The following is a 24,995-nucleotide window of genomic DNA, read 5'->3' as shown; positions in this document are numbered from 1 at the left end:
TTGCAGTAACAAGCTGAACAGTAACACCAGCAAGCAGATGTTACTCTCCTGTAACCAAAACCTGGAAAAAAAGAGGGAGTAGGGAGTATCCTCATTCCTTCACCTTAGTTGCTCACACGTTAGAAAGCCTGAAGCTAATCTGTACGACTGGATGTTCTTATAGGTCTTTTCCAACCGTAATGATGTGAATCTAGGACTCTACAATCTCAAGGTCTTGTCCAACTTAGCGATTCTATGATCATACAGCTTGAGATCATCAACTCCAACTGTACCTGTCCACTACTAAATCATATCCCTAAGCACTCCATCCACCTGTCTTTTAAATATCTCCAGGGATGGGGACTCCATCACCTCCCTGGGCTGCTTCTGCCAGTGCTTGATAACTTTTTCAGTGAAAAAGTTTTTCCTACTGTCCAATCTGAACCTGCCCTGGCACAGCCTGGGGCTATTCCCTCTTGCCCTATCACCCATCACTCGGGCAAAGAGACGGAGAGACCCACCTCGCTTCACCCGTGAAACGCAGAGGGACCCAAGAACACTCTCAGGGGCCTCGTTCAAGCACCTGAGGCCTGACTGAGAACAGCCCTCACCCTGACGACCACTAGGCGAACAAGGACACCCCGGCGGCTGCACAGCGCCTCTTGGCGCCTTCCCCTTCAAGAGGCCCCGCCTCCTTCTGTACAGGCCCCACCCCTTCTGTACAGGCCCCGCCCCCTTCCGCAGAGCCCCCGAACAGGCCACGCCCCCTCACTCTCTGCTCGTTCCTCCCACCCCGGCACCGTCTTTTTTCATGAAGGCCCCGCCCCCTCCGCCAGGACCCCGCCCCCTCTCTGCCTGCCCTCCCCACCCCCACCCTCTTCCCGCCCCTTCCGGTCTCAGCGCCTCCGGCCCTGCCCTTGTAAGCGCGGGCGCGCCGCAGTGACGTCACACGGCAATGGCGGCGCCCGCAAGCACGTGAGGCGGGCGGCGGCGTTAGCGGTGGTGGTCGGTGTCCGGCGCTCCTTCTCTGTTGCGGAGCTTCAGAGTGCGGTGAGCGCCGCGGGGAGCCCCCAGTCCCTCGCCCCATGGAGAGCCCCTGGTCCCTCGCCCCGGTGCTGCAGGCCGCTGTGGCCCCACGAGCCTTCCGGCTTTAGGCCTGGCCGGTTGTAGTTGTATTACAGGCTATTCATGGTGTTCCCCCAAAGGCAAAAAAATGCCTTGCGTTCCCACGTGCTTGAATGTCATCGAGGTAATCCTCATTCTTTTTATCTAATGCTTTGCTTTTTTACCCCTCGCTTTCTTTTCAGGTAAAAATGAAGCCCCAAAAAGGACGGAGATTTACGCCTTCCTTTAAATTGAAACGGAAAGGCATTGAAGTAACAGGGAAATGGAAAACTGTGCAGATCGACCCCAATCTATTTGCTGATGAGGAGTTTAGAGAGCTAGTGTGCTTGGAGGAACTTACAGAATACAAACTAGTAAGTTCTTCTGAAGTGGGGAAAGTAAGAGAGAAGAAGAGAAAGGTTGAGAGCGTTTCAGAAGAAGGCAGGGAGGAGGAAGCTGTCTTCCCTCCCAAAAAGAAAAAGAAAAAGAAAAACAAAGATTTGAGAAGCAAACCTGATAAAAGTGGTAATCCTACTGCATCGCAAGTTGATGAGTCACTTGATGAAGAGGCAAAGTGTAACAAAATAATCAAAGGGGCAAATAGTGAAGACCCCGGACATGTGGCTAAGAGTACTTCAAGCACAAAAGATGCTCCAAAGAAAAAGAAGGTAGCTGAAAATAAGACTTCTGAATCTCAAGAAGTTCTGCCATCGGTAACTACATCTAAGAAAGTTAAAAACTGGACAACACAAGTTTTATCTGCTTCAAATGATCATAAAGCTGACGTGTCTGCGTGGAAAGACCTGTTTGTGCCTGAACCAGTGTTGCGGGCATTGAGCTACCTGGGGTTTAGTGCTCCAACTCCTATTCAAGCCTTGGCCTTGCCTTCTGCAATCCGGGATAATATGGATGTTCTTGGTGCTGCAGAAACAGGTACAAATCTGTTCAACTGGTTGCGCATAGTGAGAGCTTCCCATCTCCCGTCTTTAAATGCAGCTCATTGTTTTTATATGTAGCAGAAGCAGCACTTAGATGTAGGAGAAGAGCTTGTATGTTTTGAGTATCCAATACGTTAGTGGTGATTCATTGTGAAGTATTAAAACTTTGTAGTGTACAAACACAGGATATTCTACCGTTTCAAAGTACAATGTGCAAAGCTTTGAAGTCTTAATGAGTTTTTATGCTTTTGACAGATTCTCTTTTTCTCTTGTTTCTCAAATAGTTTTCTATTTGGGGAAGAGACAACACATTAAGAGGGGCGGAATTATTGAAACCAACAGTCGTGTTCCAACAGCCGAACTTCTTTTCCTTGGCATGGTGCCTTCCACAGCAGTGGATTAGGTTTCTCTGAAGGTGATTCAGTGCTAGCTTGGAATGGTAAATAAATACATGGTGTTAGGCATCGTGAATATTGCTTTATCGTAGCAAAACCAGCTCAACCCTGTGCCCTGTCTCCGGGCTTGGCCTGTAGTTGTCACCAGCCCTTCTCACTGCTTGTGCTTGAAATATTGCATTGAACCATTAACTGGAGAAGTACTCTCTGGACCAGTGATCAGTTTATGCCTTTGTCTTCAAGCATTATTAGCCTTTGTGAAATTTGTTATAGCTTCTTTTTTACATATACAGTGCTGTGAAGTCTGACTTTTATTTTCCCTCTAACTTTTTTGCTGCTCATACATTTGAAGGTTTGTCTTCTTTAGCAGTGAAGCATTTTTCTCCTATAAAATCTAAAATAGGAAGCACAATTGGAAGCTGCATTGGTTTAAAGGCTTCTTTTTCATTCTTTTCATCTGTTCCAGTTGCCTTATCTCACTGCTTGTCTTGCAAAGCCATTCACAGCTGTTGAACACAGAGGTATAGTAATCAATAAGATATACAGTCATTTGCATTTTTATTTTAATTAGAAGCTAGGCTGGTTCTATTAGCTTTAGTAAGATTAGAAAACCCTGCAGGGAGTGTTTTTGAAAATGGAACTGCAAATTTAAATGGTGGTTTTGTGCTGCAAAGAAGCACCAGTTTGGTGGTGATGGAAAGCAAATCTCTAGCTGCAGAATGGGAAGCGCAATTGATGGCAGGTTGTGGTTTTGCTGTCTGGTTTTCCATAACCTTGAGGCAGCAGGACTGTGTTTTGCTCATTGATTTTATTCTTTTATGAAAGCAAGCCATGTTCTCCCCAGAGACCCCAGTGGGTATTCCTATAGAAACTTGAGAGAAGATGCAGACAGTTGTCTGTTAGAAGTGCTGCAGCTGCAAGAGGCTGAAACTCTCCAGTTGTTTTTTTTCTGCATCCTACAGCTTCCCTTAGCATTGGGCCTGAGGGAGAAAGGTGGCAGGTAAAACAGCTATTCATCTTCTCTTTTTGGTACCGACATAGGGGAGAATGGCAAGATACTGATGTCAGTGAGTACATCCTTACGGAGATCAGATGCAGGGACTGTCAAAGCCTGTTGTTTTTGCAGTGGATCTAACCAGTTCTGTCTGTTACCATGTAGAACTAATGATTTTTTTTGTTAAGCAACTAAATTTTATCTCTGTAAAATCTTACCATCTAAATCCATTTAGAAGAGCATGGATTATTATAAATTGAGCTTTGGTATTGGGGGGTATCACAATGTACTTTTCTCCTGCTTTTGCAGGCCTCCTGGCTATGGTATGTGATGAGGGTGTTGTGAAGATAGCATTCCCTGTGAGGTGATTATTTGTTTAATTTGTGGGTGAATCTAGTGCCTGCAGAACAGTCTCGATTATCACAGCCATAGTCTAGCTGGGTGCAGTGCTGACATTTGCATCAACAAAGTTACATTACATTTAATTGAAGATTAGCAGTGTTCTTCATCTTAAAAACAGATGTTCTGGTAATACAGAATTTTATTGCATATGTGCTCTGCAAATGCAGATTTGAAACATTTTAAGCTTCAAGTGCGGAAGTCAGAGACCTCCCAGACATACAGAAAGATGAGGAAGTGAATATGAGGAGATACTGCAGCAGCACTGGTTAGATACTGGGCTTAGCTTATTATTCTCTCTTAAATAAGAAAAATTCTGTGTTGCTGAATTTGGCAAACCATTATGGGTTTATGATACAGACAAATGGTGCTGAAGGAATTGAAATGAGATTTCCAGAGAACAGTTTCCCAGCAGTGGCCTGTTATTGGAATAGTGTAATAGTGTCTTGTGCTCTGGATGCTGCTTTTGTGTACAATGAACTGATATTTACAAGACCTTAACTGGGGTGGATGTGCCACCAGGCTTCTCCCAACATCTTCCTTAGTGACTATTCAGAAAGGAATATGTGGCAGGGAAGTGACTTGCAGTTTGGTGTAGTGAACCCCTGAAATTAAAGTTAGAGGAGCACTTTTGTACTGCACAACCGCTCTCCAAAGTGGATTAACTGTTTTAAATCAGATTTATGTATTTTGATTATAAAACTGTGAACTGGTGATAGATCAGGAAATTAAATGGTGGAGTATTTAAAAATACAGTTTCTTAGAAAGTCATAAACACAGTCATGTAAATTAAAGATGGAAGTGAATCCTTCAAGTACATTCCAGTTTGTCCTTGGCCTCATTTTCTGTTCTGTTTTTTGGAGAACATTGATCAGAATTGTCAATTAGGACACGATATTCTCCTTACGGGCATACAGCTCTTTAAAAATATCTTGGCTGCAGTGGCAGCTTTTAAAAAACACTTTGAGAACGAACGAATCTGCCTGACAGGCTACAGATTGGAAAAATACCTATTCCCTAGGAATTATGCTGTTGGTGACCTTAAGATATGTATAAAGGGAAAAGGAGAAAAGATGCTGTTGCTGCAGGTTTCTGGTCTTTTAAAGATCGAGAGTTTGTCTGTTGTAACTACATGTTTTAAGAACAGTATGTGATTGGCTGTCACTTTTCTCATCTTGTCAAATAAATGACTTGCTGGTATTATTATTCTTTTTTTTTGTTTTTTAGGAAGTGGTAAAACGCTTGCATTTGCAATTCCAATGATTCACTCTGTACTGCAGTGGCAAAAATCAAATAGCTCAACAACGAGAAATGACAGTGTTTCTAAAGAGTCCCATCAGCATCATGATGGAAAAAGATGGGAAAATGAGGATGAAGCAGAAAAACTAGCCCATCAGCAGGCTGAAGATAGTGGAGATGAAGATGATGCATCTTTCACAACAGGCTCTGCGAAGGTGCTGGAAAATTTTGAGTTTGATGCCATTGCCAATACGCATAGTATTGGCTCACATAAAAAGAGACCTCTTCTAGGATTGGTCCTTACTCCCACAAGAGAATTAGCTGTGCAAGTAAAACACCACATTGATGCAGTTGCAAGGTTTACAGGTACGTAGACGCATGATGGGCCATTTCCCAGATGATGCTGGGTTTGGATCCTGACATTGGTTTTGGGCCAGAATGTTTGCCACAGTATCATAAGACTGCAATGGCTTTTGAAGAGTAGGGGTTCTTACTAAGTAATACATAAAAAATGCATTAAGATTCTTCAGTGGGGTGCACGTGGAAGGAAACAGTTACTGTGGGATATTTTGCTTTAAAATATTTATTCCTTCAAATAGCAATTGACTCCTGCTTTAGCAACACAGAATCAGTACTAGATACCTAGCCACAGCTAACTTTGTCCTAGTTTTAGATAATGTAGGTTATATATAAAAATAATTTCACTGTATATATGTATACATGATTTTTAACCTTATATATATATATCATAATTTCCTTTTTTTTGTCAGATATATCAATCTATATAGATAGTAGCTAGATATAGATCTGTCTATATACCATTTTGATCTATCTATCAAAAAAAGAAATTATGGCCATAAATTTTAAGGGTAGAAAGCATTGCTAGATTGTCTGACTTACCTCCTATAGTAGTCAGGCCACAACGTATTGCTAGGTAATATGCCTGATGTAAGCAATTCAATCCTGTTTCTTTCATGTCCAAACCAGAGGTCAGCACATCTGTTAACTGAATGAGAACTTGAAACTGTTCAAGATGCGGATAACTGGGAAACAAGTCCCAGCTTCTCCAATAGAGTAATTGTTTATTTATTGAAGACTATATGTAGTGCAGTGAGCTGTTTTTTAAGCACATCTTCTTTTGGTGTCTATACATCCTGCTGCGCTCATCAGTCTATAGCTGATTACAAGGCTAATTTTAACTCTTAGCATGAAATAATCGATTTATGTCTGTACAGTTCTGATAGGAGCAATGCTATTTGTTTGTAAAAATTTGCTGCCAAAGTGATGAAGAGTTGCTGCAGCAAGAGAGGGAATATGTTTTGATGTGGGCTTTCTTTGTTGCCTCAAAACTCGCTTTGAAACAAATGCCCACCTGGAAGCGTGGGGTTTCACAAATAGTAGGGAAGAGAGATATGTGGTGGCTTGGATACTGGAGGAATCATGCACAGTAGCGCTGAGTTTGTCATGGTCCAGTATGTTCTTTGAAGAAGCAGGGTGAAATGAGCCATGTGTGCAGTCCGTGCTTCCAAAGCTAAATGCCTTTTAGTACCTGCGTAAATTGCTTAAAGCTGACTTAGAATCTCTGCACTGCTGTTGCAGTTCAGGGAATCACTAATCGGGAGGGAGCATTCTTGTTAGGATTGTTCCATAGCAAGTAAGCAGTCATTAGCAAGACAAGCATTTCTCAGTCTTAGTCTTGATTTCTTGGGGGGGTCTGCTGATTATTCGTAATAGGAACATATTTGTTCGTGCAACTATAATTGGCGAAACATGAGATTCTGAAGTACAGATAAACAAAGTTAACAGCTACAGAGGATGTACGTGGTTCTTCATGCTATGGGAAGAGAGGCGCGCTAAAAGAAAGACTACTTTAATTTTGGTGTCTAACCATAATGAGGATTTTTCTCTAAAACTGAGGGCATTACTTCATGTTCAGTGCTATATAAAACACCTGAAGTTTCTTGGCTAAAGTGCTTGCTGAAAGTTGTGCTAAAGACTTTTTAAATTACTTCTTTGAGTGGATGTATGTAAAGACATTCACTGATAGTTTTTATCTTACTAATTTATTATGTATTTGTTCTAGGCATTAAGACTGCAATTCTGGTTGGAGGCATGGCTGCACAGAAACAAGAACGTGTACTGAATCGAAAACCAGAAATTGTAATTGCAACTCCAGGCCGTCTGTGGGAGTTAGTTAAAGAGAGACACCCACATCTTTCAAATCTTCGGCAGCTCAGGTAAATGCGCCTTTTAGACTTAGTTGCTGGGTACTTACCTGGACATTGTTGCATACTGGTTATGTTTACTAACCAATTAAAAAATTTGGACTACAGAAGATCACTAATTTTTTGCCAGAATGTTTTTTGGGTTGTTTTTGCCAGAATGCACAGTGGTTATATTGACGGAGGAAAAATGTCAATTAAAGGCAGTAGCAAAACCCTCAGTTCTCCTTTAGAAACTGCATTTTTCAAAAAGACGTGTGAAAGGTTACTGTAGCTACCCTGGCATACCTGGTGTTTCTTTGGGTGTTACAGGCAGAATTTCCCTTATGTGTTAGCAGTAAAAGTTCTTTTGAAGTGTGCCAGATTTGTATTTCTCTGTAGCTTTGTATTTCCTTTGTGTTTTGTGTTTGACAGGTGTCTTGTGATTGATGAAGCAGACCGAATGGTTGAGAAAGGTCACTTCCTAGAGCTGTCACAGTTGCTGGAAATCCTAAATGATTCACAGTATAACCCTCAACGACAGACTTTTGTTTTTTCTGCCACTTTGACTTTAGTTCATCAGATTCCCACAAGAGTTTTACAGAAAAAGAATGCTAAAAAGATGGACAAGAAGACTAAACTAGAATTGTTAATGGAAAGAGTAGGAATAAAGGGCAAACCCAAAGTGATAGACTTAACAAGGAAAGAGGCTACTGTTGAGACTCTGACAGAAACCAGGATCCACTGTAATACAAACGAGAAGGACTACTATCTCTATTACTTTCTTCTCCAGTATCCAGGAAGAACCATGGTCTTTGCAAACAGCATAGACTGTGTAAAACGCCTCAGTTCTCTCCTCACAATCTTAAATTGCGATCCTCTTCCTCTGCATGCCAATATGCACCAAAAGCAAAGGCTGAAAAACCTAGAAAGATTCGCTGAACGAGAGAGGTGAGTTGATTTTCCCCTTCCTAGTAGAGAAGAAAATAAATCATGTAAAATGTAGTGGGGAGAGGAAACAGCTCTGTTAGAATAAGAACGAGTTCGGGGAGTTAGCTGTGGATACAAGTCTGCTGTTTGTGAGCCCAAGTTATTAACGGTTAGGGATGAAGTTTCACAGGATGGTTGAGGTGAGTTCAGTGGGAGGCCACCAAGATACTCAAGAAGCACTTTCTCTGCAAGAGGAGAGGCTGAGGGTGCTGTATTTGTATCACTTGGGAAAAAGACTTTGTGGGGACCTAATGAACAGCTCTCCGATATCATAAAAGAAGGTTATCAAGAAGATGGAACCAAACAAGTGGTGCGTTGTAGGAGACTGAGGGATAACAGGTGCAAGCTGAAACTAGATGTTGAGGCTGGGTATAAGAAAAAGCTTTTTCTCTGTCAGGACAGTCAGGCATTGAAACAGGCTGCTTGTTCTTGGGAGTTTTGAGGCTCAATTGAATAAAGCCCTGAGCAACCTGGTCCAACCATATAGCTCATCCTGTTTTGAAAGAGAGGTTTGCTAGAGTTCTCTTGGAAGTCGCTTGGGGCCTGAACTATCTTGTAGTTTGACAGCTCACTGCTGCTGAAGGAACTGTTACTCTGTTTTCAGCTGTATGCTTTTATGTACTGCACACCTGTCTGCTCCTGTGTCCTGGCTGTACAGCTCATTTGATCCTTCTGTAAGTTGTTTCTAACTAAGCCATCAGAAAACTAACAGCTTTTTGCTGGGTTAAGGGTTTTGCAGGTGAGTTAGATACATTAGCTTCCTGACAGTCGAAGTATCAGAGCAATGCAAGGTGCAATTGTTCCTTTTGGCAGCAGTGGGCAGTCAGGTTTACCCAGGAAGGCCTGTCCTGACGATTTAAGAATTATTTTTTCCTACCAGCTTTGGGATGGCCTTTGGGATGAGGTTGGTGGTCTTGGTACTTCCATACTCCAGAAGTCTCACATTTTAGTCCTGCTATGAAGTGCTGCGTGCTGTCTGACTGCTTGCAAATTTGTACCTTGATAATAGCCTCACATAGGGAAAACAGAGGTTGAATTATGTAAATCTACAGTATCCCTTGGCAAAATGTAGTGTCAATAGCATCAGCCTAGGCCAGACTGGTGTTTTCAGAGACTGCAGATTTTCAAGGCAAGAAGAAATCTGTAAGACCATCTATCCCGGCCTCCTACAGACTGCAAGACACAGGATTTTCTCTGTTTATTTCTGCTTTGAACCTTGTAGCAATAGAGTATGCAGTCAGACACCATAAAATCTTAACAAATTCTCGTTACCTACTAGTAACTCCTTACAGTTGCTGGGAGATTTTTTTAAAAAATGAATTGTTTCATACCCCAGGGAGACTTTAATCTCTGTAGTAGACTGTTTATGTGCAAGAATAACTTTTTTGAGTAGCTCTTCACTTCTAGGGGTAAGGAGAAATGTTAGCTGTCAGAACAGATTCCCTCCCCACACCTTTTATTTCTAGCTTTTAAGTTACTGAAAGGACTTATTTGAGTGCAACTTGGTAGAAAATATTTCAACTCCCAAAAGCTGTTAATTAAATCTGTAAAGCTCATGTGATTTTTCTGAACTGGTGAGACTTGTAATAACCTGTCTGGCCTGCCAAAAGATCAACTGCATTGTTGATGGTATGGTCATATGAAGCTGAAGATATTGTTAAACCCATCCTGGGCAGAGCACTGAAAAATGTGATGAAGGGGAGCGTACCATCTTTCCAAGTGTTTGAGTTAGTTTAAACCCATCCTGGGCAGAGCACTGAAAAATGTGATGAAGGGGAGCGTACCATCTTTCCAAGTGTTTGAATTAGGTTATGGAATAGCAATTTGCGCTAGCGTTCCTGTGAATTGGGAGAGAATAAAAGCATAGGAAAACAGGATCCAGCAAGGCAAAGAATTCATTGGAAACAGAATAGACCTGCTGAAGGTAATATTTGCTTTTTTTTTTTTCCTTTATTTAAGAATTGCTGTTTCAAGACTACCTCTGTAATATTGGGTATTGTTTTCTGTAAGGGCAAAGAGGATATTTCCAGCAGACTATGTAGTACAAATCTCATCCTTAAATTGCTGTTGTACAATTCTAGGTTGCTGTATTTTATGTTCCTTGCAGATGGTTTACTCTTAAGATTTATATTCGTTAAATGTTATTATTTTATTATTTTCTCAGCTGTGTCCTCCTGACAACAGATGTTGCAGCTCGTGGCCTCGATATTCCCAAAGTGCAGCATGTCATCCACTACCAGGTTGAATATTTTTAATGTTGCTTTCACTATTTTAAGTTTTGAAATAATCTTCTGCTGTTCCAAACCCTGAACGCTGTAAAGTTATGACTCTTGGACCTGTATTTGGTGTAGTCCCGTGTATAGAGATTTAATCATCGTTAATTTAACTGTCCTTAGTGCATTGTACTTATGTATCTCATTGCTGCAGTGACTGACTGTGGTATGTAGCACTTCATGAATGTGTAATTATATATGAGAAATGAGATAAAAGATATGATTCTCCTTGCTTTTTGGTTAACTTTGATATCCAAAGGTGTCAGATGACTCAGCTCTATAACTCTTCCCTGAAGACACATAGAATTTTTTCCTGCCTGGCCAATGAAATGACAGAGGCTTAGAACTCAGGAGACACTCATAAAAGATTATGCAAAGGGGAGTATTGGACCAGAGAACAGAAAGTGTCTCCAGACATCATCTTGTTCTTTACCTTCAGCTGTGTTACATTCATTGTACCATGTGTAGCAGCATAACCAGCTGCTGCTAGCTTTCCATGATCAGCTTGATTTCTCAATATTTGCAGGTCCCTCGTACTTCGGAGTTGTACGTACATAGAAGCGGCAGAACAGCCCGAGCTGCCAGTGAAGGCCTCAGCCTGTTGCTGATTGGCCCTGATGACTTGATCAATTTCAGGAAAATTTATAAAACTTTGGAGAAGAGTGAAGAGCTGCCATTTTTCCCAATTGAAACCAAGTGCATGACTTCTATCAAGGTAAAGAAACAACAATCTCTTTGCAGCTTGAGTAGTTGCTGACTTATATTACTGCATTGCCCATCATGTTCTTTCCAAGTTTCAGATGAAATTTACTTTTCAGGACCTGGATTTGAAAATGAAGTTAATCACACTTTATCTTATTTTTAAGCAATAGTTGTGATTTCTCCACAATAACTGGCCCAAAAAAGATATTCAAACATAAACGTTGCTTACGTTTATCTTGCACATTGTTATGTAGAGCTGCTTCTGATTAGATTCTCAAAACCAGTACATGTACTGCAAGTATCTTTTGTGACTGGAGAGCAGAGATGGCTCTGTTGAGTATGTTGTTTAAATCCACTTGTGGTAGAAACAGACTAGAGAACAGTAGCAAGCCCAAGGATCTTCAGTGGTCTTCATCTGCCTCTTCTCAGCTGAAGTAGTCAGTTGTCTGTTTTTCTAAAAGTTCCTTTACTGTGAGGCCACAGCTGCTACTGGACCCTGTCAAAACAAGTGTGTTTCCATTTTCTAGGTTATTACCTGCTTAAGAAGTATTCAGTCATTTACTAACTCACAAGATAGACAATAGCTAGAATTTATGAAAAAATATATTTTAGAAAGCATTCATTTACCACAGATTTTCTATTTCTTGAATAAGAGGCTATTTCATGTCTCGGCATTCTCTTAACAGTTTGGGTGACATCAGACATGTACAGATGGGACATATTTAAATATTGCATTTGAAGGGGATCCAGTTGGGGTTGGAGTGTCTGAATCTTGTACAGTCATTGAGCACAGGATAAAAACACAATCAGTTGGATAATTCAACAGATACTTCTTATTACAGTATTCTGGTTCATGCTTATCCAGTTGGCTTGGACCCAGGGTCCACCCCAGTGGCAACCACAATATACTTGCCTTGGGAATAATGTCAGAAAGTTTCAAAGCCCAGGCTTCCTGCTCATAGAGGGTATTTAGTATGAATCTTTCAGGAGATTTCTGAAAAAAGAAGAAAATCCAAGAAATACTTCCACGGACTGATTTTTCTCCTGTAGTAACAAAGAGAATTTGATTTTATTTTTTTTTTCCATCATCTCTCCTCCCCACCTCCTTCCACCTGCCAAATATTTCTGATTACTGAAAGAAATCTGTTGTTTTTAGACTGTTTCTTCGGAGGTCCCTTCTGTGTTACTTGATGAGTAGTTCTTGGCTCTTCTCACGCTCTGTCAATTAATGAGCAAATAAATATTTTTTCCATACTTAAGTTTTCCTGCCACCTTCTCACTATCTTCATAATAGTGCTCCCCTCCTCATAAAAAGATCTGTCTCTCTGTAATTGTAATTACAGGACTCTAGCCTCCTAGGCCCTTTGCATGGTCAGGTCTCATTTACACTTCCCCCAGGGTTAAACAGAAGGCCATCGTAGCTGGAACTAATAGTCCTGCTGGTTTGTTATGTTGGTCCCTTTGGCGTGCTCCTTCCCTGCTTCCGCATGCCTTTATTCAAGTCCAGAAAAGTCTGTAGAGATTTCACACTTGAGAGGAAGAGATTTGGTGAACCAACATAGAGGAGAGACCAGAAGAAGATGAAGTTTTAGAGAGATGGGAAAACTATTTAAAATTTCTTGTGGTGATCTAAAAAGTGACTGACTTGTTTTATTAGTCAACTGTGCATTTAATTTCCTTTTTCTTGCTCCTTCTTTATTACCTTAGCAGTTCTGGCTGGCGCTGTTACTGTGTAGCACCAGACTGTTTATTTAGGGTGATCAGGTGTCATGCACAGGGTTTGTTTTGTGCACCCGCAGGCACATTCCAAACACCAGAACTTCCTGCTGAGTTATTATTTACTGTCAGTACAGATTTTCTTTCTATAATGAATTAGTTACTTAAGACAGCTTGGCCCAGCTGGAAGGCTGCAGGTCGAGTTGGGTTCGCTCTGCATCTTTGTTCCACCTATGTGCAGCTAGGAAGAAGGCCAGGGCACTTTGTCCTGTGCCTAGACAAGATCCAGGTGCATTTCTAAAAAAAACATGAGTATACTTGTTTCTTCCATATGGCCTGCAGGAGCTTACTTGTTCAGAGTGGGATGAAGCTGGTGGCCACCCCTTGTTGCTGAAACTAATAACTTAAAGATCCAGCTGTACTATGTCAATATGTAACTTGGATAGGATTGGTATCTGAATCATGATTTGTCCTCTATGTAATGATTTGTTTAAAGAATGAGGAGTTAACATTCTGTCATGTTTAGTAGTTGAGATGTTTTACAAGTCAGAATCTATCATGGATCTGAAGAAGGAAGACGCTTTAGCAAACTACAACATATCTTAATTGCATGGGGCATATGCTGGGGCAACAGTAGCGAACGAAAGTGTCTCCGTACCTCAGATGCATTGTAATCCATGCTCTCAAGCACTGACTCTGCTGAAGTGCTGGACATCTAAACCTGATTGTAATGTCTAATGTACTTACGTTGCAGGAGCGGGTGAATTTGGCACGGCAGATTGAGAAGGCAGAATTTTTCAACAGTCGGGCAAAGCATCATGACTCCTGGCTCCAGCAAGCTGCAGAGGCTCTTGAGATCGATATTGATGATGACATGTTTATGGGCAAGTAGAATTGCTTGTTTATTGGTATGCTCAGTTGGTCCCATAGCATTGATGTTCAGAAGAAGCCCCACCATGGCAGAGAAACTCTTAATACCTGCAGGTCAGAAGAGGAAGGAAAGGAACATCATTACTTAGTACATGGTGTTGCTGGTGTCTTCAGGATGATTGTGCTGTAGATAGTACTGCACCTGAGGGAGTCAGGTGTGACAATTCTGGCAAGTCGCAGTCAAGTCCTCATATTGTACAGGAACCATTTAGCTTCTGGCAAACATTTTAGGTTAATCTAACAGCCAAGTATGTCCTGCTTGAATCTTATACCCACTGTGTCGAAGAAAAAGCTGTTTCTCCACTTACACTTACTCTCCCAACCCCTGTAGACAAGCAACAGGACCGGAGCCTGATAAGTCTGTGTGGGAACACCCAGGAAGCACTAGCAAACACTGAAAATTATGTGGTTGTGTGGGCTAAATGGCCAATAACTATATTGAAGTTGCTGAGGGTTTTGGTGTTGTGTTAGAAGTAAATAATTTCTTGTATTTTTAAAATTATATGTTCTGCAGGCTGTGCCTGAGAGATTGCGTATGGCTGTGCAGCTACAGGTGCTTATTAGTGCAATGTTGTGAAGCTTTGCAGTGCTTAGATGCACTGTAAAATGCCACATTTTGTTCAGATTTTAGGAGCTGGAATTTTACAATTTCTGACCAGTTCTTTGAAGGCATGCTGGATAGGGAAGGGTACTGACTTGGTCACTTCAGCTTAAGCTGTCTCTGACCTGGTAGCTGCAAAATATGTGGGTGCCTTAATTTTGAAGCATGTTTGAGTGAACTTTTTTCTTTCTTTTATTCATGGCTGGGCTTGCTTGTTCTTAACCATGTTGCACACAAACACTAATCATTTCTGTCCAAACTGTTCAGGAGCACTCTCAGATAATTAGCGCTCTGCTGTCTTGTTTTTACATAGTCTGAGTATGCTGTCTCTGAAATGAGTTTTAAAATAACACATCCAGTCAAAGTAAGTTGTGGCTCTTGAAGTGAAGCACTTTGTAATTGCCACCCAGAATCTTGCCAGATTCATGCTTTAAAATATATTTAGTCTCCTGTTCTTCTATAGCTTATTGGAAACCAATTAAAATCTCAGTCATTCCTTCCATAAATGAAATGCCTTTTACACTGTTTCAAAGGATTTAATAATGTCCTTTCAATTTACATTACAGCAACCTTTCATTTGTTGTCTTCAGTTCAGGCCTCTAACCCTACTAAATATCTCCTATCGTTTCTATGCCATTATTTCACCTATGTTATTGAATCTGATCACTTCGTTATTTTTTTGTGTATAAAGAGGAAGGGGCTTCCGATTTTCAACATTTACCAGATGTTGAAAAATGGTGTGCATGAAGTAACAAAAAAATGCAGTAAGAACTTCTGCCTGAGTTAGAAGCCCTCAGTTAATCCCTTGTCTTGTGGGCCCCTTTTCCTTTTGTTCCCAAGTATGATCTGGATTGAGGGCCAACTGGATACTTTAGTAGAATGATATCGGGGCTGTAGTTAGTAGTCAGGATTCTTCTTGACCTTGTTACCTTGTGGACAGCCTCTGTGATCTGAAAGTGTCACAGATGACTGGAATACTGTATGGGAGTTGAGTGACCTTGTTAAAGAGAGAGAGAGAGGAGATTAGCATCTGCCCCAGCACTACCAAAGCCTAGTGAAAGAGGCCAATGCAAGTTCTCTCTTGTTGTAACATTCTTTATCTTTGATTTCTGCCTCAAGGGAAAAAAGCTAGTGAGCAAGAAGAAAGCCAGAAGCAAAAGATGCTGAAGGGGATGAAGAAACAACTAAAACATATGTTGTCCCAGCCACTGTTTAAAGTTCTTATGAAAACCAAGTACCCAACACAGTCTGGAAAACTACTTCTGCCTCAGACATTGATGTCTATTTCGGAATCTGCTCTGGGTGCTGTGTCCAAACAACAAGCTAAGAAGAAGAAATCAATAAAATTAAATTAGATAACTGAGCAAGATCACTCAGTGCAATGGAAGCAAGGACAAGGATTGTCAGTGCTTATGGAGGAACTTGGCTAGAAGACACGTAGTATCAGCGGATGTTGTCTGTGTTTTGCTTGTGCAGGCACAGAGTAAAATGTTGATTTAAAGGGCTCTGTGATCACGCAGTTAGTTGCTCTTGAATCTTGTCTTGGATCTTGTTTCCTTACATTCTTACTCATTTTCTCTTACTCTGTGTATTAATAGAAGCTAAATAGTTTTTAGGTAGTTTTGTTTATTTTTTTTTGTGAGATGGGTAGAAGTTACTAGGTAAAATTTACTGTAGGCATACTCTACTGATAAAACGTGATTTGAATTTTAATGTCCTTAAAGGAAAGGGGAAGGTAGTCTGTATAAATCTTGAGTACAGTCTGACCTGGTGGTAATGTCAGGTTTGGCTTTTACTGCAGCCAATTTAATGAGAAAGGTAGTAAACATAAGTAGTGTTACCAGCAGATCCACAATTCTGGTTATGAGAACCTCTCCCAGTTTTCTTTCTCCTCTGATAATATTTCTTTTCTCCAGTGGATCTAATTCTCTTAGTCCTATGTTAATATGTTTTAGAATGTGCGAAAAAAAAAGTCAAGGTGGCAATGGGCCAGGACTGACCTTCAGATGTGTAGATTTTTGAGTAGCAAGTATTGCTACTCAGTGTTTTATTAATATTTGAAGTTTATATTTGAAAACATGTTAGAACCATGATCTTTGCTTTATTGGAATAGATTGTTTTTAAATGTCACTTTTGAAGAGCGCTTCTTGATAATTACGGTCTTAAATAATTGTAACTTGACCTGGACAAATAATTTTTAAAACTATTTTTAAAAATATGTCAGGAAATATATTTTGAATTTTTGTTAAATTGTATCTTTTATAAAACCTAAAGCCCGTGTCTGTTTTCAATTCCTTGAGATTTTTAAATTCCTCATCGCAGATGCCCTTTGCACTTAGCATGAAAGGAGAAGGGAAAAGCACCCAAAAGGTAAGACATAGCAGTGGCATATGGGTGGGAACACAGGGAGCCCTCATCTGCCATCTCTAGATCTGGTTGAGGTTTTGTGTTTCAGACAGTATAGAACCAGTGTCACTGCTGTGATGGCAGGCATCGGTTCACTCAGCCAGTCAAAGAGAAATTTGTCAGTGGAGTTAAGTCATCTCTGGAAGGCTTTTCTCTTGCTTCCTTGCATTACTGAAGAAGAGCTGTAAACATTTAATCATAAGCATACAGAGCTTGTCAATTATGTATGAAGCTTTCCTCGTAACACAATGTTTGTCTCGTGCCCTTTGGAATAGAGGGAGGGAAGTTTTGGGCGAGGATATGATGGTAAGGTGCTGCTTCCATGTGAGAAGATGACATCTTTGGAGTTAATGTGACATCTGAAAAATAAAACCAAGAATTTAAGGAAAGATGTGTGTAAGGAAAGCTGAAAAAAAGGAACTGAGTAAAGGCAAGCATGCCCTCATTCCTTTTCTGTGTCATTATAATCACATTCTTACATTACGGAAAGAAACTTGCCTTGATTGTGCATCCCTGAAGGGATTGAAGACCAGGTGGGCCATTTCTGCATCTTCTGATTTATTTCTGTTCACAGTTCATTGGCAAAATCAAGGCTGGATCTTGTTACTAGGGCTCTGCCTCTCCTCCCTTGTCTGAAAATTTCATGAGGTAGAACAGTTTTGGCAATTTCTTAATTCCACGTGATCGTGAGAACTGAATTGGGGGACTGATTATTGTTTTTTTTCTCTCTGTCATTGCTGTGAAGATTTTCAGCTACTTCTGTTTCCCTGTGTTTAATGACTTAGTTCTCACACTGCTACCCTACTGTGTTGCCAAGTCTCCAAGATGGAGCATGACACATCGTCTCCTCCTCACCTTCTTCATGTTCACTTGTGGCATGCTCTGCTGCTGGTTTTCTCCTGCAGCCTCTGATGCACTCAGCATGAGCTCTCAATGCTTAATCTGCTGAAGCTGCACCCCCACAGGAGCTCAAGCTGAGCCTGGACCCTAAAAATATCTCAATGTCTTGAAGAATGTTTGTCTAGCGCACTGAAAAGCTGTCTTATGGTTTCCTGCTTTGCCTTGTCCTTATCTTATGAGGATAGCCTGAATCCTCTACCTGGAGCAAAAAAGTTATACTTGCTTTAGCTAATTTAAACAAATTATTAAACAGTAACTGGAAAATACTACCACTTAACTGTGCTTCCTTAATGTGAAATAGGTTACTGCAGAGAGTAAGGCAAAGGATTTTGTTTTCTCCAGCTCTGATTATTTGTTTGTATACTACTGGTACAAAATAGTCTTGAAGAGTTTTACGTCAAGTGAATATGGGCAATTGAGTTTTAATATTTAATGAAATATGTAGTACCAAATGGTTTCTCTAATGCTCTGCTGGCACAGCAGTTACACTAAGGCCTCAAACAAGTAATCTTTTATTTTGTGACAGGGTATGTCTGCTATAATATTAATTAAAGGACTAATTAAGTCTATTTTGGCTGTAATAGCAACTTCCCAGTAGACTAATAAAAGTGCGAGTTCAGCAGTGTTGATAGGGGCCAGGCTGATACAAAGCAACTAGAACTATGTAACAGAAAATTGAGACCCTAATAGCTTCTAAGCCTTTGTTTTTGTTTTGTGAGTGCATGGGGCCAGTTGACCTCATTCTTGCTACAGTTCCTGAACTGCCATACGCCTGTCAAGACAAGGAAGAGTCCCTGTAGTTTAAGACATCTGCTGAGGACATGGTTTGGACAGGATCTCACATATTGGACAGCAAAGTTTCCTGATATTCCTGTAGCCTTTTCATTCGCCCTCCTCCCTTGTATGTTAATAAAATAACAAGTTAGCAAAGCCAAAGCTGGAGCAGTGCCTTGCCATATGCCAGTAGCCCAGGCATGCAGCTGGCCATGTGGCATAGAGGTGGTAATTAGCACCTAACTGAGTAAGGGCCAGGTACCACAGGCTTACTGCAATCAAGTCTGTGTATCCAGATCCATAAGAGGGAAAGAAAGAAGGAATAGAATATTTTCTCATGATCTTGCCTCATACTGCCTGATCCCAAGTGAAAAAAATCTGATAAGAAACACTGCTTTGCCCTGTGCTAGCAGGGTGCATTTTGGGTGCCTGGGTGATTCCATGTTGTTTCATGAATGGCTTGGTGAAGGAAGAGCTGGGAAGACCATGAGTTGAGTGACTAATATGTAGCAACCAACAATATGTACATAATATCCAATAGTCTTTGCGGAAAAGTAGGATATTGTCAGAGGTCATAGGACTGGGGAGAAGAGAGGCACCACATGGGCCACAATTATTGCGGGATAACCAAAGCCAGCCATTCTGGTGCCATCTCAAACCTTTCTGTCTTGCAACTGAGCCTGCTGTGGTTGTTACTCCATAAGAATGGCAGATACACCAAGCAAGACACCATCCATGATTCAGTCTCTGATTGTCCACTTGGTCAAGCAGCAGGTGACTTCCTGGTCCAGGTTGCTCTAGAAAAAAAACCAAAAATTACATGGTTCTGGGACTTCCTTCAGCCTTTGTAGACTGGAATGGTCTCAGTTTCAATCTCCAAGATAGGACTGACTGAGTTCCTTGAGGTTGATTGTGTTTCATCTGATGTTCTTTGGGCAGTTTTTTAACATGAAAGTGGTGAATCCAGTAATTTTCTGCAACCTTTCCAGTAAAGTAAGAAGTTAATAACACAGTATAGGGTCCAACTTTGTTTTGAAGGAGTGGACTTTTATCATTACTGCATCTCCAGACTAGATGTCATGTACTTGCATTCCTGCTGGTACTGGTGAAGCTGTCTGATTTGTGCCCTATTTTCTTGTAGATATTTTTGTAACCCAAATAAAAATTTGGTAACTCATTCATCTCAATCTAAGAGGCTGGTCCTAGTGGACATAGAGGTCTCAGGTACAGCTAAGTGCCTGCCAAACACTACTTCTGCTGGTGACAACCCTAAAGGTCGGTGAGGGGTATTTCTTGTATCCCATAGTACTATTCTTAAAATTTCAGGCCATTTCAAACCTACCTGACTACAAGTTCAACCAATTTATTATTAAGATTCAAAACAATTTATCTTTTAAATATAATATTATGTACATTTAAAATCATTCATTCATAGTGATGTACTCTGTGGGGAAAATGCTTCTGTAGTGTGCTACTTAAGAATCAGTTCTACTTTATGCAGGACATGCATGGGGTTTGGGTGACCGAGAACTAATGGTTGCTTATTTTCTGTGGTAGTCGCTGTTGCTGCTATTGCTCTGGCGCTGCAATTATTTCCTGCAGCTACAGGATCCGCGTGAGCAACAAGCCACAGGGCGGCAGTGCGGACCTAGATTTTGAGTAAAGACTCTGCTGGCTACTCCTTTGTTCTCATGCACAAATAGCTCCAAGAGTTTGGAGTAATCTGGCGATCCCAGTGCAGGAGCAGAAACTAAACTCCTTTTATAGCTTGGAAACCCTTCTTTCTCTGGACCCCACCGTACAGACTCCCCTTCCTCTGCCTTGGTAGCTTCTGTCAATGGCTTACTTATCTCCCTTAGCTCTGTTATCCAGGGTCTGCAGTCCCTGCTGCTCCTAAAAATCCTCACAGTGGTTTCCTTGTTACTGGTTGAGGTATTTCTACAGTAGCCTGGACCCGTTCTGGGTCTACAAATCTTTGTCCTTTTAATATAAATCCTTAACACTTTACCTCCTGCTGACACAGCTGAAGCTTAGAAATAAAACCACAGTGACCTCTTTCTGCTAAAGCAGTACATGGACAAAATCCTTTCAAGCAATCTTCATATGACTTACTGGCAAGCAACAAGACATCTACATATTGTAAATGTAGAGAACTTACAGGTAATGTAGTGTAATGTCTTTTAAGTCTTCTTTAAGCAAAGGGGAGAATATCATAGGAAACTCAGTGAACCTGTGGTGCCTCCAGAGAGGGATCCTTACCCCAGATCACACCTCTCAATTACACTCGTGCCACTCAGCATTTGATTCCCAAGTCCAATCAAGTCTCTTAATTTCTTGTTGGCTTTCACTGTCACTGGGCTGGCCACCTTCTGAAGTTACCTCATTCTCTTGGAATTGCTTCCTTGATCCTTGTCTTATTCCTCTTGCATCTGCCAGATTCAGCTGCTTCTGTATTAGCAGCATTAGTTTTATCAACTACCTTCAAGATTTACCTTCCGTCAGCTCTCGCAGCCTAAGGCTTCCACTACTTTAGCTGGGAGTGCCAAGCTTCTAGTGCTAAATGAGACTATTCAGACAGAATAAACAATAACGTTTCTTCTATAGTACAATAGTATAATCCTATTATATTTCTGTATCAGTACTGGTAATAACAGTGCTGTGATGTGCAAGATATAAGGTGCAGTAATTTCAGACTTTTTTTTATAGTGTTACTAATAAGCTGGCTCAAGTGAGGTCATTTCTGGAGAAAAGAAGGCTCGGAGGAGCTCTTATAGTGTCCTTCCAGTACCGGAAGGGGCTACAAGAAAGCTGGGGAGGGGCTATTCATAAAGGCTTGCGGTGACAGGACAAGCAGGAATGGGTATAAACTGGAGAGGGCATTAGGAAGAATTAGACTGGGCATTAGGAAGAATTTCTTCACCATGAGAGTGGTGAGACATTGGCACAAGTTGCCCAGAGAAGCTGTGGATGCCCCATTGTTGGAGGTATTCAAGGCCAGGTTGGATGGGGCCTTGGGCAGCCTGATCTAGTGGGATGTCCCTGCCTGTGGCAGGGGTGTTGGAACTAGGTGATCTTTAAGGTCCCTTCCAACCCTACCTATTCTATGATTTCCACCCTCTCAGTACTGAGATGACCTCACAATGTGGTTTTCTTGTCAAAGTAAAATGTTTTGAGAATTAAATTTGCTGAAATATTTCTTACTGGTTTTCTTCTTTGTTTTCCTAAATTCTCAAAATCTCCTAAGCTCCAACAGGGAGAAAAAGTTTATTCTTGCATATAAATATGTGTGTATAAATATGATTGGAAAGTGCGTCCCTTTCATCATAGAAGTTTTCAAAAGCCTGTTTTCTAGTGTATTATCCAATTACACGTGTGTCCAACTACATAGATTTATATAAGAACAAAGTACTGTCATTAGCTCCTCTCTCAGGAGTTGTCTTACTTGTTGAAGAAGTGAAGTATATATTTACCAAATAATAAATTAATGTGATCTGGAAAAAATGTTGTTGTCACACATTTCAAAAGAAACAAGAAAATCTCAATGTTCAGTCTTGACTAAACCTCTGCCAAAAACATGTGCCTTCTTTTAAGCCTTGGAACAGGATTTCTGATACTGACTTATCTTCTTTCTATTTCCCACCCAATGACAGCAAACATTGGTTCATTGGCAAAAAAGGGAAAAAAGTGGAAACAAGACCTGACATTTGACACATAAAAACAAGGACAGCTTTATCAGCTTGAAATTCCATGTTGTTTTCTCCTGTTTAAAATATGATCAATGGCAGCACAAAAATAAACATTGAGAAATATTTATCAGGAACTGATTTATTAGGAAAGACTACCATCGTTTATCCGAGCACTTTTTTGTGTACAAAAGTCTGGGTGTTGCCCATAGCCAGGGTCAGCTTTCTACTTGCAATGAAGAAAATGATTGCATTTTCCATTATACTTCATTATACTGCAAAGCTTTATTATTAAAAAAAACAAACAAACAAATCAAAAAAAACCAACAACAAAAGCACAATAAAAACCGAGACTGGGAAAACTGCCTCTTGTAAGGCAGCAGTCTGACTGAGAGAGCTTCCATTGAAATACAGTAGATAAACCTATCTTTGTTAATTCTGCATTTTAATTAAACTGTTCCTCATATACAGAGGGTGAAAACAGAATTCAGTTCATGATGAATTACAGCCTTCCAGAGCTGGGTTATGGTGGAAGAACAAAGCACCGTGAGACATTGGTTCCACTGCTGGGCAAGCAGTGCCATAAATAAACATTCCTCCTCTTTAGTGTACTTATATTTATGACCATTTTATATGCTCTGAAAAGCAAGTTAGGCTCTTGAATATATGGCATTGTTTCCCCAACAGAGGACTAGTGCACAGGTACGCACAAGGCTAGTAAATAGGCTTTACTTTAACAAATGGCCAAAGCTGAGAAGTTGGGGAGGAAGGAATTCAAGAAAAAAAAAATTCTGTGACCTTGCAACTGCTAGAACTGCATGTTCTCCTTCTCTGATTTGTTTTTAAGCTATCATCATGACTTTTCAGACGAGCCTATGTGAAAATTAAATACTCATTTTGAAAAAAATTAAGTACCTTGAGAGGTGGGACGGTGGAAACTGGATTCAAGTGACAGCTTTACAAGTGGTGCTTGCCGACTCCTGACAGCTCCCATTAGTTACTGATCCAATACTGTTAATACAGCCAGAACTGCCAGGTGCAGACCAGGCTCCTGTGTCCTGGTCTAACAAACATTGAGCAAAAGATCATCCAAGTCCCTAAGCCTGAGCCCATTTGGATGTCATATTATTTTTCATTTTAAAACCCTGGGAGTTCAGCAAGCTGCTTTGTGTCTAGGGGATAGACAAGCATCTTTCCCAATTAAAAGATACTAGTTTTATCTGGTGAATGGTGAATATCTGGCATTGTGTGTCCCTAGCCCAAAGAATGCCATGATCATTCAAAACCTTTTCTTGGGTTCTGGAAGGAAACCTTCAAATTCAAAAGAATGCTATTGTTGTGAGAATTAAACAGGTCTACTCTCTACATAATCAAATTTACATTGCTATTGGATTATAAAGTGCACAGCACATTGCAGCAATGGATATATAGAGGAATAAGCCAATACAGTGATTAAATCCTTGCTCTTCTCTCAGTTCTGCTTCAGCATCTTATACCTCAAAGTCTCTCAGCTCTGGCTGTCATTACCACCCCACCTTTCTGCCCTCTTCTCTTGGCATTATTACAATAATAGGGTATGAGTTCTTACTCTGTCTCTTGTTGTTTCTTATCGTGGCTGAATTTAAACCCCTATTAATCTCTCTGTTCTTTTTTTACTTTTGCACTTTCCTCATCTTTATTTACTCAAGTATTGCACCAAACCCTACTCTTACCAAGTGTAGTTGCATTGCAGTGATCAAGAAGACAAGGGGAGTTCCTAAAAGATGATAAATACTCCTAACAACTACATTCCTGATAATTCATGTAGTGAATAATAGAGCAAATATCTAAGTTGTTAAAATGTCACTTATTAATATGATATTTTTATAAAGACTCACAATAAGACAGTGCTGTTTAAAATGTTGCTTATTAATATGATTTTTTAAAAAAAAGATTCATAATAAGACAGTGCTGTTTGAATGTAAGCCACTAAAACTACCAGTTTCCTAGTCCAACTGTCTTCCTCTTCCAAGCAAAATCCTCTGTAACTGCCTGTCAGCTCTTCTCTGGAAAAAGCCTCTTAAACAGCCCTTTTACCAAGAACAGAGGAGCACATTAAGGGGAACTAAGAGAGACCTTGAGCTTGATCTCTCTTTCTGTAGCTGTTTATATTGCTTAAACCTGCCACATTCCCTCTTCCGAACAGCTAGCACACCTTACTGCTGAGCAGAACAGAATGCTGACTACTCCTCCTGTCATCCTCCCGCTGGTGACAGCTGTGTGTCTGAGTTGACCTGAGCAACTGTGGCTCCCATCTCCACCTCACCCATGGGGAAGAGGATCAGAACTGGGGGAAGACTTGGGATAGACCGAAACATCGACAGAAGTGAAACGAGGGTTTTTTCTGGGACAGCAAGGTTTGTTTCAGCTCTCATTGAGGTGCTTGATTGTGTCCAAAGGATGGCAACGAAACTGGTGAAGAGTTTGGAGCACAAGTCTTATGAGGAGCAGCTGAGGCAACTGGGATTATTTAGCCTGGAGAAAATGTGGCTGAGGGGAGAACTTTCACTCTCTAAAACTGCCTGAAAGGAGGTTGTTGCAAGGTGAGTGTTGGTCTCTTCTCCCAAGTAACAAGAGATAGGACGAAAGGAAATGACCTCAAGTTGTGCTGGGGAGGTTTAGATCGGTTATTAAGAAAAATTTCTTCACTGAAAAGGTTGTTAAGCACTGTGCTAGGCTGCCCAGGGATGTGGTTGAGTCACCATCCCTAGATGTATTTAAAAGACATGTAG

General features: G+C 40.8%; 1 protein-coding gene across 1 annotated transcript; it reads left to right on the top strand.

The window, feature by feature from the left end:
• Positions 1-910: 910 nt before the first annotated feature.
• DDX24 (DEAD-box helicase 24) lies at positions 911-21,955 on the top strand. The gene is made up of 9 exons (XM_054068341.1): positions 911-1,029; positions 1,287-2,016; positions 5,037-5,414; positions 7,132-7,285; positions 7,685-8,200; positions 10,404-10,479; positions 11,039-11,227; positions 13,685-13,814; positions 15,581-21,955. Exons 2-9 carry the CDS (start codon positions 1,293-1,295, stop codon positions 15,814-15,816), a joined length of 2,403 nt encoding a protein of 800 aa, XP_053924316.1. The 5' UTR covers positions 911-1,029; positions 1,287-1,292; the 3' UTR covers positions 15,817-21,955.
• Positions 21,956-24,995: the final 3,040 nt, after the last annotated feature.

The sequence above is a fragment of the Cuculus canorus genome, chromosome 5, assembly GCF_017976375.1.
Source record: "Cuculus canorus isolate bCucCan1 chromosome 5, bCucCan1.pri, whole genome shotgun sequence".
Lineage (NCBI taxonomy): Eukaryota > Metazoa > Chordata > Aves > Cuculiformes > Cuculidae > Cuculus > Cuculus canorus.
This window is presented reverse-complemented; position numbering and strand designations above follow the sequence as displayed.